Below are 19,290 nucleotides of genomic sequence, written 5' to 3' on the forward strand. Positions count from 1 at the left end.
GGGGGGGGTGCTCGGGGGTGTGTGGCTGCAGAGCGCGGGACTGATTGTGGCCAAACGGCTGACCACACATTTCCGACCTTTGCCAACGCTTGTGTTATTTTTATGACCCAAAAATCATATTGCAACTGGTTACACTGGTTTTCCATTAGGAATTTTTTGGGAGATACAAGCGTACAACAACATTTTACTAAATGATGCTGTCTTTTTTCCTACTAGCATTTTTTCTAAAACATTTTATTTTGAAAGCAAAGAACCATCACTCTTGGTTTCAAGCTTCTGCAAATATTTGCATATAAACAGAGAGCGTTCTGGGAGCATTATACATAGCCTCATATTACTAAACTTTGAAATCGTGTGTACACATTTATACTGGAGCCGCCTTCAGTAGTGAAGGCCGAGCTTGCGGCATTTACTTTTAATGCTCACCCTAATAATGGATGCTTTTCATTAATGAACCATAAATACAAGTTTGAACAGCATTAACACATGGACCCACATATTACCTTAACTGTAGACAATGGCCTTTCCTAATCCATAATGTGGTACTGTAAACTGGCAGCCAACGTGTTTGTGCTGTAGGGGGTTGCTGACTATCTTGTCTTCAGTTGCAGGTTTCCAGTCTGTAAGGTATTTGGATAGGAGTGGTCAGGTGCAAGTACCCACAAAGACAAGGTAATTCTGTGTACGTTCCTCGTTGGGTTGGGGGTTGCTGGGTAAATAGAATCACAATCTGCACCCCTTTTCTTTTGCAGGTTTGGGAGACCGTACTACGAAGACAATTGCACAGGCAGACGGGAGTACAGGCAGAACAAAGAGGTGATTGTTTGCTAGAGTTAAAGGAGTGCATTTTCTGTTGCAGGTTTTGCTGCCAGACTGTGGTGCATCTTGATCATTGTAGTATAATATACTTACCCATGTTTTCTTCTGTTGCAGGCTTCGCAGGCAGACCCCCATACTTTGACATAGGCATACGTGAGTTCAAGCAGGAGAGGTAATTGTTTGGTAGAGTTAAACTGTGGTGCATCTTGATCATTGTAGTATAATATACTTACCCATGTTTTCTTCTGTTGCAGGCTTCGCAGGCAGACCCCCATACTTTGACACAGGCATACGTGAGTTCAAGCAGGAGAGGTAATTGTTTGGTAGAGTTAAACTGTGGTGCATCTTGATCATTGTAGTATAATATACTTACCCATGTTTTCTTCTGTTGCAGGCTTCGCAGGCAGACCCCCATACTTTGACACAGGCATACGTGAGTTCAAGCAGGAGAGGTAATTGTTTGGTAGAGTTAAACTGTGGTGCATCTTGATCATTGTAGTATAATATACTTACCCATGTTTTCTTCTGTTGCAGGCTTCGCAGGCAGACCCCCATACTTTGACACAGGCATACGTGAGTTCAAGCAGGAGAGGTAATTGTTTGGTAGAGTTAAACTGTGGTGCATCTTGATCATTGTAGTATAATATACTTACCCATGTTTTCTTCTGTTGCAGGCTTCGCAGGCAGACCCCCATACTTTCACACAGGCATACGTGAGTTCAAGCAGGAGAGGTAATTGTTTGGTAGAGTTAAACTGTGGTGCATCTTGATTATTGTAGTTTAAAGGATTGCATGCATGAGCTAGGCGTCAACGTAAGCCATGTTCCCTTATCTTGCAGGCTTTGTGGCACAGCAGGTTAAAACCGGCTGGCACGGAAATGTTCAAGCGCAAAGCTGTCACTATGGGAGAGTGCAGTGCGTCACCACAAAGGAAGAAATGTTGCCTTGTATTCAAGGAAGAGTGGATGAAGGAAATTGTGGAGGCTGAGACGCAGAAATCGCGAAGCAAGGTCCGCGTGCAACTCGGGGAACTTTTCCAATACAGTCCAGACGTGGGCTTGATTTGCAAAGCATGTGCCGAAGCCAAGATTGTTGGGGACTTTTCCACAGGGAAGAAATGGAGTGATGGCTGGAAACTGGATTACATGAAACGCCATCTACTTAGCAAAGTACACGAGTCTGCCATGGTGATCTTGAGAAACAGAAGTGCTGCTGCCAGGTTTGGTTTCGGAGTGCGGGCAATGCTGACAGAAACTGCCACTGACAAAGCAAATAGAATGGAAGTAGGTGAACGCCAAAGATCTGTGCCTGAAGAGATAAAGATTCTCATCAACAACGTGCTGCTGGCAGTCAAAATGAATACTTCAATGTTATCTGTACAAGACATCCATGACCACCTAGCTTTGTATGTCAAGATACCAGACAGCTGGAGGAGCAAGAACTATGCCTTTGAGTTCCTTGAGGCCATCAATAGCGTGATACACTGTGAAGCAATGGCAGAACTTCGTAACGCTTTGTATCACACATTGATAATTGATGAGAGCACTGATATTTCTGTTTCAAAAATGCTCATCCTGTACTTCAAGTTCCGACCAGTAACATCAACAGAGCACAAAACACAGTTTGGGGGCATAGTGAAGCTGACTAGTTGCAATGCTGAGGCTATCACTAGTGCTGTGAAAGATTTCTACACTGCCAATGAACTGGACCTTATGAAAATGGTCATGTTCACATCTGATGGTGCGTCCGTGATGTTGGGTAAGAATAATGGTGTTGCTACTCGCCTTAAACAATCCATACCTCATCTAGTTGAGCAGCATTGTGTCGCCCATCGAGAAGATTTGGGAGTTGATGATGCCTGGAAAAGGGTTCCAATGGTTAAAGAGATGGAGACATTATTGAGGACTGTCTACACTGTGTTCTCCAGATCTCCAGCAAGGAAGTCCAAGCTGGATGAAATTGCATCGGTCACTGAATGTGAAGTGGTCTCTTTTCGACCACTGAATGAAGTCCGGTGGCTTTCAAGGCATTTTGCTGTTGGGGCACTAATTCGTAATTACGAGGCTGTTCTTAAGTACTTTGAGCATGAGAAAGTTGAGGAGAATGATCCAGTTGCTAAGTATTGTTATAAAAAGCTATCAAACTCCAACTACCATATTTCACTTGCAGTACTTAATGACGTTCTGGGTGAATTTGCATCTTTGTGCAAACTGTTCCAAAAAAGTTCTCTGACTACTGTTGAAGCTGTACAGTATGCAAGAGCAAAGATTGGCCAAGTTAAGCAACAGTATTTGGGGGACACTGTCTTTTGGAGCAGTAATGTAAGAGATCTGATGGTGTTGTACAAGGAAAGGCAAGAGTTTGACAGTGGGCCTATTTTGTCTTTTGTTTCCCTTCTTTGTGAGCACATGCAAAAAAGGTTCCCTGAAGATGAGCTAAAAGAATGGGCAAGTTTTGAAATCCAGGCTATGGCCGCACAATCACATTTTGATTTTGGGACTGAGAATATACAAAGACTTGTAGAAAAGTATAAAAATGTCTTGGTCCTGGGCGATTGCGAAACACCAGAAGATGTTGTTCGACAGTACAGAGACTATAAATATGTGGTGGCAGAACATGTAAAGGGTGGGTTATTTACCACCTTTCAAGACATGGTGAATTTCACTGTACGCAATGCTGCTCAGTATAGTGTGGTCTCTCAGCTTGTAGATGTCTGCGCAACGTTTCAAGCATCTAGTGCAGATTGTGAACGAGGATTCAGCCTCATGAATACTATAAAGAGTAAATTGAGGAATAGACTAGAGCAGAAGCATTTGGATATGCTGATGAGGACAAAGGCCTACCTCCTGAACGGCCAAGTTGACCTAGATCGAGTTTATCACCACTGGAAAAATGCCAAAGATCGCCGTGAGAAGCAACCCTGTCACCCCTCTAGTGATGCCACTTGACATGTCTCCCTTATTGTTTATATGTGATATTGACAATTAACAGTGCTCAAGTTAAGAATATTTATTAAAATCTTATGATGTACCACCGTTTAAGTCTTGTGCTTTTCTAAACTTGAAGTGTACTTGCCTGTGTGACCAATTCATGTCATGGCGTGTTTATCCAATTTGGAAACTGCCCTTAAGACACTTATTGTGGCCCTGTATGTGTGAAAATGCACCATCTTTTCACTTATTGAAGTAAACGTTCTGAGTGACATTTGGTGCCGCGCACACGCGCGGTCTGGTTCCTGGCGCACATAGCCATGGTTGCAGCGCACAGAGACCCTCCACTGCCGCACACAGAGGAAAGAAATTAGAGGGAACATTGCTCGCCATACAGGCCAGCCCACTCAGAGCGAGCAACCAATTTACTTCTTTGGGTCAGGTTTCTCTAGAAATGAGCATGGAAGTGAAAGTGAATAATTGTAGGAGCACCACTGCCTTCTGCTGCTCACAATAACCAAGTGGCCTCCCTTGCCTGAAATTCTAGTAACCTTCACACGTGAAACAAATTGCGAGTCCTGTTGCTCAGGAAGAGTGATCTAAAATATTTTTATCGGTTGGATTTTGTAGAATTATTAGATCTACCATACAGTGAAGATATGGCATTGTCAAAATGAGTTTCATAAAGTGGTAAAACCCTATTCAAGGGAATGGGTTCTCATGATTATAAAATGGGCATCATCCCTGTGTGCAGAAACAGGAGACTTGTACGAGCTAGATCTTCTGCTTGTACAGTGTAAAGAAGCAAGAGGTCAATATTGCATGCAGAACTGCACCTATGTCTTCAGAGAATTCGATCATGTACTTTGGGGTGCCAACATATTTTAAACTGAAATGCCTTGGAATTTTCCTTAAAATGAAGATTGATTATCATTTATTTTAAGGAGATATAGACACAGACGTGATTCAGGCAGGTGGCTCCCGATTTTTTAAGCCAAAAGCGGCTTCTTTTAAGCTGTCACCCACCTGAAATTCTATTTTATTCAATAGAAGTCAATAGAGAAAATACACTTATTTGAGGATTTTTTCAAAATCTCCCACTTTTAAGTTTTGAAATGTAGGCATGTATGTGAAATGTCTATTCTAAGGCTTGAAATGTGTGTACAACTTGAACATTCCGTAACAATTCCTTGGTCGGGTGATTTGAATGGGTGCCCACAACAGCAAGTTGGCCATTTTGTCACACTGAGCAATAATACAGTCAGGTGTTTAGAAAAATACAAATATGATGCATTTACATGTCTTCTGATTTGGGTGATAGATAGGTTGAAGTATTGGGCATTAGGAAGCCTGCCGAAGCAGAACTCTTACAAACGTTTGAGTTGAGCACGCTAGCCAGGAATTGTGAGTGTTAATATTGCCAGAATCAACAGGACCAAGACTTGCTAAGAGTTGTTCAAAGCAATGCTGTGTGAGCTATACCAGTAAAATAATTTATGGAGGTCAGGAACTCAGGTGAGTTATAATAGTGTGAAAGGAAAGCCTTGATTCACACAGGTTAGTTAGATTTTGGAGTACATTTACACTTTAAGGGCCCGATTTACAAAGGTAAACTTACACTTTTGTGTAAGTTTTCTTTGTTTTTGGTATTCACAAACTAAGAGTCAATAGTAAGTTTACAACTGCAGTTGGGGCAGAGAACTACGCACATAAAAAGATAAGCCTGTCATCTGCAGTCGGGGTAGAGTACTCTGCACGCATAAGTATAGGCAAAACGTAAACTTTGTAATATGTTTTGTAGTATTACAAAACATACTATAAAGTACACTCAATTTGGTGCAGGCTGTGTGATGTCCTCTTTGCCTGCTGTCACCACCAGAAAAATCCTGTTGATGAGGGACAGAAAAAAATACAATAATGACCTGTGTGCCTTGGGAGTTTTCTCCCACAGTGTGAGGGTAATAAGCCTTTTTGGTTTTCAAAAACAAACTCCTATTGTGGGAGTTTATTTGAGAAAAACAAAAAATGCTAAACGTTTCGTGTGTGGGTTTTAAAACAGACAGTGGCTGCCCACTAAACGTTTTGTACCGTGAAGGGAACTGGTGTGAAGGCGGTTCCTTTCAACAGACAGAGGTGACTGCTGAACCGATGGTCACCTATAAATGTAGTTGGCAGTCGTCCGTCAGGGTGGCAGAGGTAATGTTTTAATTAGTGTACAGAAGACAGGGACCCCCTGATATGAGATCACGATTCCAAGGGCAGGGAAATACAAATAATGCAACAAAAAAACCTTTGCTAACCAATTGAAATTAATACAGAATCAAGGAATATAGGCCAACAAAACATGTAAATACAAACAATATTTTATAAGAAAGCACAATAAATATAATAAACAAAATTCAATAATCAGGCTCAAATTTGGAGAAAACAGGCAACAATATTTATATATAAAGCATCTCACTACATGGCTTTCAAATAAAATTGGGAACACTTGTCCCATCAAAACATACAATGAATCAAACAAATATACTTAAACGAATACATTGAAAACCAACAGACCTGTGTATTAATCTAGTACTCCAGGTTAAAAGAAACAGATAATGTATTACACATAGACAGTCCATGAACAAGATTTTATACACCATGTCAATAGATGAAGGAAAATTCTTCAGAAATGAGAAATTAATTAACTGAAGAGAAGATTCGAAATTCATATAATACTTACCTCAGTCAAGAAGAGAACATAGAATTATAGTGATAGAAATAGTGAATAATTAAATGATATGCTAACTGAAAAAAGAACAAAAACTGAACAAATAATGAACTCCTCGCGCAGAAAAAATGTAAAATTCTCAGAGGATTGGGTATATAGCCTATATGTGATAAAATGGTTACTAATTAGTAATACCTTAATAAGACCGAGAAACTTCTGATCTCTGCTAAAGAGGTGCTGCAGGATGAAAAAAGGATTCTCTAGACACTGATTCTTCTGATGCAGGTTCAATCGATGAGTTGTGATGGGGAATGCTTAAAATGAAAAGACGTGTTTATTGTGATACGCAAGAACTGACTTCCTACAGAAGTGTAGTAGTATAATAAGTGTTAGAATCCGGGTTCTCTGGTTGGCACAGGTACGTACTTGTGACAAGCAGGGAACCTTTCCTCTAGTCAGGGTAAGGGGTTACACTCCTAAAATAACCCCTGCTCACCCTCTAGGTAGCTTGGCGCGAGCAGACAAGGCTTATCTCAGAGCGTTATAGGTTAAGCATTTGTGAACACATACAGTAACCAAGTGACAACACTACAGATGGACACCAAACAGGTTTTTATATTAAAAATAAGGATTCTTTATATAGAGTTACCACAAGACCATTAAACGACAAAAATACACAATACTGTTACTTTAGATGGTAGAAGTTTGCTTAGTTCTCTTAAGTTCTTAAATGCGACACTTTAAGTCAATGTACCTTAGATGCGACACGCAGGGCAACGAAAGTGTTGCAACGATGCTGATGGGATGAAGTTTTTGATGCAAAGAAATAAAGACGTGAAGATCTTCCAGATGCGTTACGCTTCTCCGATGTTGTGAGAAGACTCGACTCGATGCGTCAGCTACAGCGGCGTCACCCCTTTACGCGATGCGACGACAGCGGCCTTGGCAGCGGCACTCTTCTCCGACGTTTGCAAGACGCTTCCGCTCGATGCGATGCTGCAGCGGCGTCACCCCTTTACGCGATGCGACGACAGCAGCTCCGATGGCGGCACACTTCTCCATGGATGCAAGGCGCTTTTCTTGATGCGGTGCAATGTGACATCTACGATGGCTGTGATGGCGACACGCTTCTTCCTCGATGCGAGACTCTTCTCTTGATGCGGTGCAATGCGTCAGCTACGATGGCTGCGATGGCGACACGCTTCTTCGGCGTTGCGAGACACCTCCGGAATGATGCGAGACGCTTCCGCTCGATGCGATGCTGCAGCGGCGACACCCTTTGCGAGATGCGACGACAACAGCTCCTTCTTGAGTCGCGCTTCCAGCTCCTTGCGACACGCAGTCCCTCAGAAGGCCCAACAACAGCAGCAGGCACTTCCAAAAGACTCTGGGGAGCTGGAGGGTGAAGTCCACTGGTCCTGGGACTTCGTTCAGGGGGCAAGCTCAGCACAAGCCCTTGGAGATCTTTTAAGCACAAGTTGAAATAAAGTCTTTGTAGTCTTTCTCCTCTCCTTCCAGCAGCAAGGCAACCACTGCAGGCCAATCCCCCAGGTCAGGGACAGTACTCCTCCTTACAGCTTTCCCAGTTCCTTCTCCTCAGGCAGAGGTTCTTCTTGTCAAGCAGGATCTAATTTCTTGGAAGCAGGGTCCCAATACTTATACCCCTAATTCCTTTGTTCCTCTGGGGTAGAGGGGCCTTTGCCCAGTCCAAACCAGTTCTTGAGCACTTTGTTGACATGACTCTGCCTTTCTATTCAGGGTGCAGGGCAGAGACATCAGCCGCTCCACAGGAGGTGGAGCCAGCATTGTGGTGGCAGAGCACATCCCTATTCAGAGTCCAGGTGCAGTCCTCCCACCCATCTGGATGTCAATCTCTCTATTCACCACCAGGCTACCTAGCCCTGCCCCTCTGGGTTTCCCCAGCCCTGTCACTCACACAAACCAGACAGGCAGATACACATCATAGCAGAGGCGGGCTGAAATGGTTAGGCAAGCAAATACCAACTTTCTAAAAGTGGTATTTGCAAACACAGAATATTAAAATAGACTTTACTAAAAGATGTATGTCATTATTCTGAGTTCAGGCATACTAAACTCGAATTTCTACCATGTTCCCTGGGTCTGTTAGGATCATAGGATGTAACAATTCTAACAGCCCATTCTGGCCTATGGGAACAGGTAGCCTTGCAATAGTGAAAAACGAAAATGGCTGTAATTCACTATTAGGACATGCCACACACATCAGGGCTTGTCCTACCTTATGCTTACAATGCACCCTGCCCTTGGGCCTACCATAGGGGTGACTAATATGATGTTAAGGGAAGGTTTAGGGACTGGGAAGTGGGTGCACTTGCCCAGTCAGCATGACAGTACCAGACTGCACGCAGGTTCTGCAATGGCAGACCTTGGATACATTTTACCAGGCCGCTTCTGTGGGTGGCACAACCAGTGCTGCAAGCCCACCAGCAGCATTTGTATTTACAAGCCCTGGCACTCCTGGTGCACTTTACTGGGGTCTGATAGTAAACCAAATAAGCCAATCATGGAATCCAACCAACATATACATTTTACATAGGGAGAGCCTATGCACTTTAGCACTGAACAGCAGTGGTAAAGTGCCCAGAGTCATAAAATAGCCAACAGGTCAGAAAAAGTACAGGTGGAAGGCAAAAAGTTTAGGGACCATCCGGCCAAAAGGGCCAGGTCCAACAATAAGGTATCATTGTAGTCTATATATAATTTATATAGGACTGATGAGTCCTTACATTCATAACTTTAGTTAACCACTGGGTAAATATACCTTTCTCAATTTTCATTAATATGAAAAAATAATAAAAATTCTGGTCAAACTTGAATTACCATAAGATAAGAAAACGGATAACATGAAAATAATAAATTATGAATACCTGCAAGATTCCGAGTTGCAACTGCATACAAGAGCTATTTAAAGGGATGTAAATCCATGAACAATAAATCCCTCACAGTAGGGACCAATGGAGCCAAACTGAAAAATTAAAACGGAAAGTAAAAATAAATGGTCCCCGCAAGAGACAAACGCATGCAACTGAAGGATTATACTGGTAAATATACATATGCATAAATGCAGGTATAAAAACAGGCTTGTTAACTAATGTGCAAGATAGAATAAAGATAGTCGCGTGCATATAGTTTCGGTTACAATAAATCACTATGCCCATAAGGAATTCTCACCTTTATGATCGAGTAAAGTGGCCCACCGAACTTCCGTGATTCATGTAGGCATCCGCGAACCATTGAAACGTGAAAAGATCAGGGGCGGAGGCCTGATTATGCATTTCCTTTATATAGAATTGTGAGGAGTGGCAAAAATACGTCATTTCCAGTCAAAGTAATGATGCTCTTTTAACATAATGAGATAGGTTCAATGCTATCACGTGATCTATTAGCCGAAAAAAGGCTAGACAGATCACTCAAATCAAATCAAATCAAACGAGCTTCATTCGATTTTAGAAATATAAAATCATAAATGCAGACAATTTAAAAACAACTCATCACACTTCTAAGAAATACATAGATATACATAAAAATATGCAGGTACATAAATCAATTCATTTTACTTTAACTGTTTCCGATGTAACATATTAAAAATATTAAGAAACATTTGGGATCTATACTAAAAAATAATCCATCAAAAATTCAACATTTCCCGTGTAATACTCTGAGAGATCTAAGCATTTAAGAATTGTCCTTGCTCTCAGTATGCTTTTTAGGAAACCCACCATGGTTCCAATACAATAAACTTTATTCATCATCTGTAAATACAGAAAAGCAGAGCAGCATTGCCTCCATCCCCCCTGTTTTAATAGAGGTACAATCCATCAACGTCGCTCTTTTGTGTAAAATTTGTAGAATAAGGTTGCGTGGATAGTTGTTTGTGAGGAGATGTTATCACAGGGACACATACATAGTTCCCTTGACCAATTGTTCGTGTCTGGGTGGCTAATCAAGTGGTGAAAAATCCCAAATCTAAAACGTGTCAGCACGTACCTATCGTTTCCCCCTGTACAGCACAGTAGGTATGGTTGGATATTGTATGTGCTCAGTCATTTGATGCTGGACCACAGTAGGTTTATTAATTTCCAATGCCAACCTGTTCTCCTCCAAAAAGATCATACAAACTTTTTTGAATTCCTTCCGATGTATGGAATTCATTACTTCAGGCTTGAAAAAAAATCTGAATGCCTAATATCATGCAGGAAGTTTTTTTTACATATTTTAACCAAGTAATCTTACTGGCATGGTCTGGTTTCATTACATCGGTTAGGATTTCCTTATTTAGACCTGTGCTGGTAGAGGTCCAAATTCTATGCTAGAGCAGTACTGGTTGTACCTTAATTAAATCGGAAATGTATGATACTCCTAGCTCACTGTGGCAAATAAAAACTGGGGTGCTAGCAGGGACTGCCAGGATAAATCTTAAAAAGGCGTTTTAAACATGTTGAATTGGTGCACAGTCCTGAAATCCCCATATACCTGCCCCAAAGGTAGCTATGCTCACGCATTTAGCCTGATAGATTTTCATGAGAATTTCATGGGGCCTTTTGCCCAGTCCAGTTTTTTGGTGAAATTAATTAAGGCCGCAGTAGACTTCAAAAACAGAAGGCTTCTAGTCTTATTTGCCTGAGCCCAGGACCCAGTACGGTTAAATAAGACGCCCAGATATGTGAAGGAATTGATAGGTTCTACCCTGCTTCCCCCAGCTTGAAAGCTTCTATACTTGTGTTTCCCTCTCCCACAAGTCATTATAAAACTTTTCTTTGCATTCATTTTTAAGCCCAAATTGTCCATATAACTAGTGTAAGAAGTGAGAGCCCTTTGTAGACCAATCTGGGTATGTGCCATAAGTACCGCATCGTCCGCGTAAAGAAGGGAGACTATCGGACGCTTGTTTACATATGGCGGGTCCCTGGCGTTTGACACCAGCTCCTGTTTCAGGGCGTTGGTAAAAAGAGTAAACAGGAGTGGTGCCAAAACGCACCCTTGCCTCACTCCCCTCTCCACTTTGAACGATGCGGTACATTCTCCCTGAAGTCCATAACGGACTTTGGCTGTTGCACCAGAGTACAGCTGTTTTAAAAACTGAATTAATGTTGGGTCCACCTTAAGATTTGCTGTGTATAACACAGTCAAAAGCGGCTGTAAGGTCGACAAATGCCAAATAAAATTTCTCCGATTTAGCCTGCGTATACTTTCCAATTAAAATACTAAGATTAAGAGCCTGCTCGTTGATTCCTAGACCAGATCTAAAACCATACTGTACATCACTTAAAATATTGTTTTCTTCTGCCCATGATTGCAGCCGATCTAGAACAATCCTTCCTGCTACCTTCATGAGAGAATCTAATAAAGATATCGGGTGGTAGCAGGCGGGATTTTCCCGATCCCCCTTTTTAAAAATTGGGACAATTATTGATTCATACCATGTATTTATAAAACCTTTTGCACAACATGCTTGTAAAATCCATGTTAAAATTGGGGACCACAACTGTGGGATTGCCTTAAATAAATCAATTGGCACCCCATCTGGGCCTGGGGCCCTGCCACTCTTACTTGCATTTAACGCCTTCGTTACATCTTCCAGAGTGATATAAAAGTCAATAGGCAGAAAATCCTGGTGGTCCCCCTCGGGCTCTCGCCTACAGTCTAATTCCCTCTCTGTAGCACTCTGTAGGGTGTAAACATTTGAGAAAAAATCCACCCAAAGTTTTTTCCTCTATTGCTACCTCTATAGAAGGCGCATCTGGCTCAGTGATAAAAAAGGCGCGTTCACAGCCTGCCAGAATAGGGAGCTGTCTTTGCACAGTGAAGCTTCATTAATATTCTCCCAGGCCTTCTCTTTCATTTAGTTTTTCCTAGTTTTCCTAGCTTCGTTACACAACTTCCTACATTTCCTAATTTCCTCTTACTGTCTTATGTAGGGCTTCTTTTAAATCAGTGTGGGTTTTTAAACAGTTTTTTATCAAACCATCCCTTTGTGCAATTATGTACCTTTGCTTTCAGCTTGCAGCAGGTTTTTAACGACCTTAGTAATATGCGTGAAAGCAGACAGGGTGTAAGTGTACGATATATTATCGTTTAGACACGTTAAGATTGAATCATACGCCTTGGTGACAATTTGTTTACTCAGCTCCGACGAGTCTAAGCTAGACCATCGTAGTGTGTATGCATTTTGTCTTCCTATTGCTACATTTTGAACCCATGCTACTCGATTGCAATGTTTCCTTACTGCAATGGTTGGAATGGATATGTTTACACTTAAGGGAAGGTGGTCGCTCATTGCATTGCGATGGATATTATAGCCTGTGACATAACTTGCCTATCGATTTAGCAAAATTATAAAATCTATTGTGGATTCAGCACCTCTACCTATACAGGTGTAGCCGAAATCCACCCTGGGCGAACATAGATGGTTTGCAAAGCCAAAATCGTGCAGGTATAGGATCTCATTAAACATCTCACCCCTCTCTGAGTGACAAAAATGACTCTCCGGGTCTTCCTCCTCAGTTGTTAAACCACGTTTTCCTAGCCCGGCCAATGAACATAAACCAACATTAAAATCTCCACCCCAAATAGGAATTATTTCAATCTCTCCTTTTGATTTTATTTTAATAATATCCTGGCTAATCCTCTTCAATATATCACCCAGTTGCCCTTTTTCAGCATTGTTATAAAAATTAATTATGGCCAGTGTACGTTTAACATCCATATGAATCAATACAATCTGGTAATAAATTTCAGAGATAACCATTTCTATCTTTGAAGCCCCAACCAGATTTAAAACATACACGCAAATTCCACCCTTAGGTCTACCGCTCGTTGAGAGAATTGCTGGAGTATGCAATGTCCTGAAGCAGTTTATGTGTACTTCATTGATCACCCAGGTATCTTGTACACACAGGATGTCAAAATTATTTATAAAGTCTTTCCAGGCTATATCGTTCGCTTTATTGTTGAGGCCCGCTATGTTCCAGAAGAGAATTCTAAGTTTTTTTGTGTTGGGGTGAGTTAACTCAGGGACAGGATCAAGCTGATTTATTGATTCAGACCCGTTTGCGGAGCTCGGTTAGGGGCCCGACACTGCACATTTCAATTAGGGGCCCCGACACTGCCCATTTCAATATAATCCCTGTTAGTATGATCAAGCCCAGGTATTTCTTCGCCTTTAGAGTTACTGTCCCCCCCCTTCCATTAGTTCACCCCGGATTGGAGAATTCAAGGTAGCTACACAATAAGTTTTTGTGCAAGAGATGTCATCATGCCCTGTTAAGTCTAAATTAATAGGTAGTCAATCATTCTCATCTAGGGTCAATAAGGCCCATTATCTATTTGATGTCTCCAAGTTGAAAAGAGAGTTGTCTCTAAACTGCCTAGGTGGACGGTAACTATATGGTCGTGTTGGACGCATAAGTTGGTAAAAGAAACCCAAAGGGAGAACATTTATGTTTGTGTTGCTGAAGTCAGGGTCCTGTGTTTTTAATAAAACTTCCCTTATCAGTGATGGAGATCCTAATGAGAGGACAACGCAATCACCTTGGAAGAGTTTATTACTATTTCCCACCCAGCCAATTCTCCTCACCATCTTGAATTCTCTAAAAAGGGCAATAGTCAGACCTGTTCTGTTTCCAAGCCAATAAATAGTTTTGTTTGTTTGTTTCTTAGGGCAGTCCAGGTTCCCTTTTCAGCTAGTGTAGAAGGAGAAATATTAGCCAAAATAACAGTATAGGGGGTAGCCGCCGGGGGCAGGTTTAGGGTCTGTGGGCTGCATGCATCCTCTGGGGTGTTACTATATGTTGGGTTCGTTCTTGTGGTTTTCTCGCCCACCCGTCTCTCACCCGCCTGGTTACCCAACTTTCCCGTTTCAATTTTTCTACACGCATTTAAGATGGTGTTCTTCGTGTGTACTGTTACTTTGGGATATGTTCCAGGCCCCACACCCCTTTCTCTTTCCCCTGGTTGTCCCTTTGCTATTAAAGTAGCAACTTTTGGGTCTACGCTCTCAGTCTGTGTGATGGAACTAAATGACTTCTTAAGTTGCATATTCCCATCTTGAATAGCTGTATTCTGAGTTGCAAGGACTTTCTCTATTTCTGCTTCTATTTTATCAAGCCTACCAGTAAGAGTGTTAATAGACTGTGTAACAAACTCGGTTAGATGTTTTATCTCCATGGACAAATTTAGTCTCAACTGGGTGTGCATTGCATTTATTTTTTGCACGTGCTGTATTAGTGGAACCTACTTTCATCTGGGTTTTATTCTTAGGGCCCTGTGATTATCCCTGTAATTTTCTTGTGTGAGTCTTAGTTAGTCTGGGGGTAAGTTGAGATGCAAGTATTCCATTTGGTGGAGAATCAAGTATTTCTAAACTTGGTGATTTGCAAGATTTCTTGGAAGGGGGTAAATGATCAATATCAGAGTCACCAATGGAAATATCATCAGGAATACATCCTTTTTTTCTGCTCAGTAGATGTTTTGCCCGAAATATCTATATAAACAACACCTGTATCCACTATCGTAATAGCTTTGTCCTTTAGTCTAGTGCCCAATGAGTCCATGTTTAGTGTTTCTTCTACAGAGGTTATCTGTCTTTCAATATCACCAACTGCCCCAGTTAAGTAGTTAAGCAAGGTCATGTTGAGTTTTCTATGTTTGCTTGATGATTTAGATACATGGCTTGCTGTTTGCTTTCTTTTCCCCATTTTCAGTATTGAGGAAATTAATCTGTGCCCTCTAAAACTACCAATATTCAGAGGATTTAATACGCTAACTTACCCACTCAAGGTATAAAATGCAATGTGTATTCAGCAGGTTCAAAAACACGATATACTTTTTTAGTCTTTCCCTATTTACAAAGCAAAGTGCAGTGTGCAATGTTTGCAATAACACAGGGCGTAAGTGCAAAGTGCTAGAATAGTCTAGTCAAATTAGTTAAAAAAAATGGGCTAACCTACAGCTAATTGCAATACAACTTCTGTGAGGGGATTGCTATTGAAATTTTTCCGTAGAAAACGATGGTGAAAAGTCTACCACTCTATCGTGATGCGTCAATCCAATATGGCAGATTTTTCAAAATGGCTGCCCATTATTTGAGATATAGGGTATAACTGTTTATATGCCCATGTGTGGTATCATTTTATATGTTTTTAGGGACGGGAAAGGCAAAAATTACATCAAAAATTGTTTCTGATGACTATAACATCAAAGTGGGATTAATACAATAAACAACGATAATTATATGTTAATATGCCAAACATAGTTTTGACATTATTTTTTATTTACATTTTTTTAACATCATTTGAAAAGGATAAACAAATTTCAACTAGATAATATAGCACTTCTCAATATGACACTGACAAATGAAAATTGTTAAAGAGATAAATTCAAACAGCACTCCTCAGTATAAGAATAGTATGCTTTCAATCATCGTCCATGTCCACTTCCATGGAATTGCAACAGCTTATTCCTCGACAATCCGTGCACGCATCTGTGCACACTATTCCCTATCTTTTGCATATACATTGCAGAGTCGCACATTGACTCTTGCTACAGCCACATTTCACAAATTTTAATAAATGATCTGGTGCTGGTGCTTGACTCATTCCCATGGGAGCCAATCTTCCATCTTTCACTTCAAATCCCCACTGTAATGGATCCATATGAATACCCATCCACTGATGCACCTGATGATATACTCTGAGTGAATGAAATTTGCAGGCATCCTCTGTAGGAGGCAAGACTTCCGGTTTCACATGTTTTGTTGATTTTGTTGCCTTTGAAGTGAAAGTTCGAAGTCTCATATCATGTAGTGTGCTGTCTCCTGTTATTCCTCCATACAACTCTATAATAGCATTAAGACCAGCATTTTCAATTTCTTCTGTTGATTTTTGTGAAGTTTGGAATATGGCAGCACTTTCTTTGAAGCTGCCTGATTTTCTTAGCAACTTTATGGAGTCACATTTTCCTAATCCAAATGGTTTGGAGGTGGATCCTAATACAGCAGGAGCAAATAAGATGTGAGAGCAGACATCATTCCCTAAAGCTTTTGCTAATTTCCTAATATCATACACAGTTATGTTTTTGGAAGATTTCTTCGGTTCTGGGCAAAGGAAAATATCAAATTGGTTTTCTTGAAAATGATGAAGGAGTAGTATGAGAAGATCGGTGTCCTCGCCAACAATGGCTGTAGGATGAGTTTTGGCCGACTCAATAGCCTCCAAAACGACCATGAAGTCTGTATCACTATGAGCTTGCTTTGTTTTACACCCAGCTTCTTGTAACTTTTGCGATAATTGATCATTGAAGGCTTGTTTATTTTCATTATTACTCAGAAATAATTGTTTCTGGATGGTGATGGAGGTAGAAGTTATGAAATTTACTTTAGGTCCTACAATACCTCTGTTTCTTTTTAGATGGGCTTCTGATTTTGTAGAAAACGTATCTCCATATCCTTCGAATACTATTATTTCCTGGCCATACTTTATTAGCACATATCTCTCATAGGCACAAAGCACCTCATGGAATGTCTGATTCGGACTCCAAGGACTAAACACCTCCTGCAAATCCATGCCACTAGCCTGAGCACAAAGCAACAAGCGCTGAAACAATAGTTCAGGATCCATAACAAAGGTTTCTTCTTTCAATTTAACAGATTGAACTGATTTCATTACCTTCACCTGGTTGCTTTTTCTGAAAGAGAACTCAGAGACTCTTTTGTTCGTCATCCCATTAAGAATTCTATTTCCAATTTCTTCTGCAAGTTCAGGATTAACATCACTGCCATAAGTAACAACCGTGACAATGTTACGCAGGTTGCTGTCTCGCTCAAAAACATTGAGCTGGTCTACATATACCAGTACTTTCTGTGTATCTCCTTTATCGCGTTCAATTCTTGAACTGGTCATAGTAACATGTTGCTCACTTGCTGTATGCTTCAATGAAGCAAAGTCCTGCATGCATTCATTCAAATGGACGCAAATGGGGCTTGACATAACCCAGACAAGCTGCTGCTGTTCTGTCATACCTTTTCCATGGGTTATTCCGCTGAATCCTTTTATATTCTTCATTAGAACTTGTTCAATTACCAAATCAGTGGAAAGGCCACCCCAAAACCTATCACTTCTTCGGACAACATGCAGACCATTTGTAAATGCCGTGTATACATCAGGAGCTTCAAATTCAAGCTCAACCATTCTCTCATAATACAGTCGTGCAGAACTGGCATACAAATTATGGCCACATGCTGCATAAAAAGGTAGCATCTCCTTTACCATTGCAAGATGTAGATGCCAATTTCCTGTTCTTTCAGCTTTTAAGAATTGTTTCGGGATGTTGACCATTTCCAAATATTGCAACCAAAGTCGAGGAGTCCTGTAAAATTTAAGTTCATCTTTGGCCTTCAACAGTTTGGTTGCAACTTCCACAACAGCATTATGTGTAAAATCCTCAACAGAAAGCTCACCATTAACAAGATTATTAAACAATGATCTAGCTGCCTGTAAATCGTCGTTATCATCTAGGGCTTGCGTTGCTAAAATCGTGTTGAAAACTGATGAAACAATAAGAACGAATCACTCTTGCAATAGCTTTACCAGAAAGCATGTGCTTTACAGCATTTCCTGCATATATGATCTCAAGTATATCCACCAAGCCTGCTCCACTCATCAAAAAACCGATGCATCCAAGAAAACTCATGATTGTGTGCAGGCCTCCTAGTCTCAGAATGACCTTCTTCAAAGGACTCTCCTGTGATTCATTGGCTATGATGCTACGTGCTTTGTGGAAAAGAGGCTGGTCGAATGTTATAATAGGGGTCTGGCTGTATCTCTTGGCATGGTCCGAAACAAAAAACAGTGTTGAGAGAATACACGTCTCATTTGTTGGATCCATGTTAATCATTGGCAGAAAGATGACAGATGATACACCGGGATGGTTACCTTTATGTAGTAGTTGGCATACTCCTTGCCATCTTGGAACACTGTTGCTGAGTAGATGTGAGATGTTCAATAAAATATCCAGGTTTGCAGATGGGTCACTGTACGCAATTTCCTTAATGGTATTATACTTTAAGAAACGCATCCCACTGGCCTGTGAATGATATGTTTTTATTGGGATTTGAACCAACCTCCTCAGTTCTTCAAATGAAACTTAGCGTTTCTTAATGACCGCTGAAAATTTTCCAGTTGGAGTCACAGTGGCGATAATGCCCATCCCATGCATATTGAACGAATTTTGGAGGACTTTCAGTAGGTTCCACAAGGACAAGTATAGTATTTCCTCTTTCTGCTGCAGCTGAACGTTCAAAACGGAGAACTTCTGAATAGGAGCTGCAGAATCCCATAAGATTTACCGCTTCAACTACAAATCTCGAGCTTGTGTTTTCATGTAATTGAACTGCCAGCCCTAACTGCAACGGTGCAACTAAGACTGGTGGGCGCACAGCTTGCATAATTGCCTGTCCTATAGAAGCTACTTTTCTCTCTCTGTTGGTTTTATCAGTAACAAAAACTGATAATAAGAGCCTTAACGAATCAGGAATATAGCTCACATTATAGTCAACACTACTCATGTTTTCAATGGGTGGATATGTTTCTGGTTCTACAGGGATGTCTTTAATATCATTTCTTATTATTTCAGCAGCTGCCATAAGGAGATTGTTTCGATCCTCTTCAACATCTTCATGGCTATGACTGTGGTACTCTTGCAATACATGAGCAGCTGTACTTTTAAAAGTAACGACATCAGCAGTCCCTGCAGCTGTTCCTATGAAAATTTCATCTTCAAAATGCTCTTTGA

The 19,290-nt window shown here is 41.0% G+C and overlaps 1 protein-coding gene across 1 annotated transcript; it reads left to right on the top strand.

The window, feature by feature from the left end:
• The first annotated feature begins 1,351 nt into the window (after positions 1-1,351).
• LOC146861933 (E3 SUMO-protein ligase KIAA1586-like) lies at positions 1,352-3,818 on the top strand. Its single transcript, XM_085643213.1, has 2 exons — positions 1,352-1,411; positions 1,659-3,818. Exon 2 carries the CDS (start codon positions 1,698-1,700, stop codon positions 3,765-3,767), a length of 2,070 nt encoding a protein of 689 aa, XP_085499339.1. The 5' UTR covers positions 1,352-1,411; positions 1,659-1,697; the 3' UTR covers positions 3,768-3,818.
• Positions 3,819-19,290: the final 15,472 nt, after the last annotated feature.

Source organism: Triturus cristatus, chromosome 2_2, assembly GCF_964204655.1.
Source record: "Triturus cristatus chromosome 2_2, aTriCri1.1, whole genome shotgun sequence".
NCBI classification, from domain to species: Eukaryota; Metazoa; Chordata; class Amphibia; order Caudata; family Salamandridae; genus Triturus; species Triturus cristatus.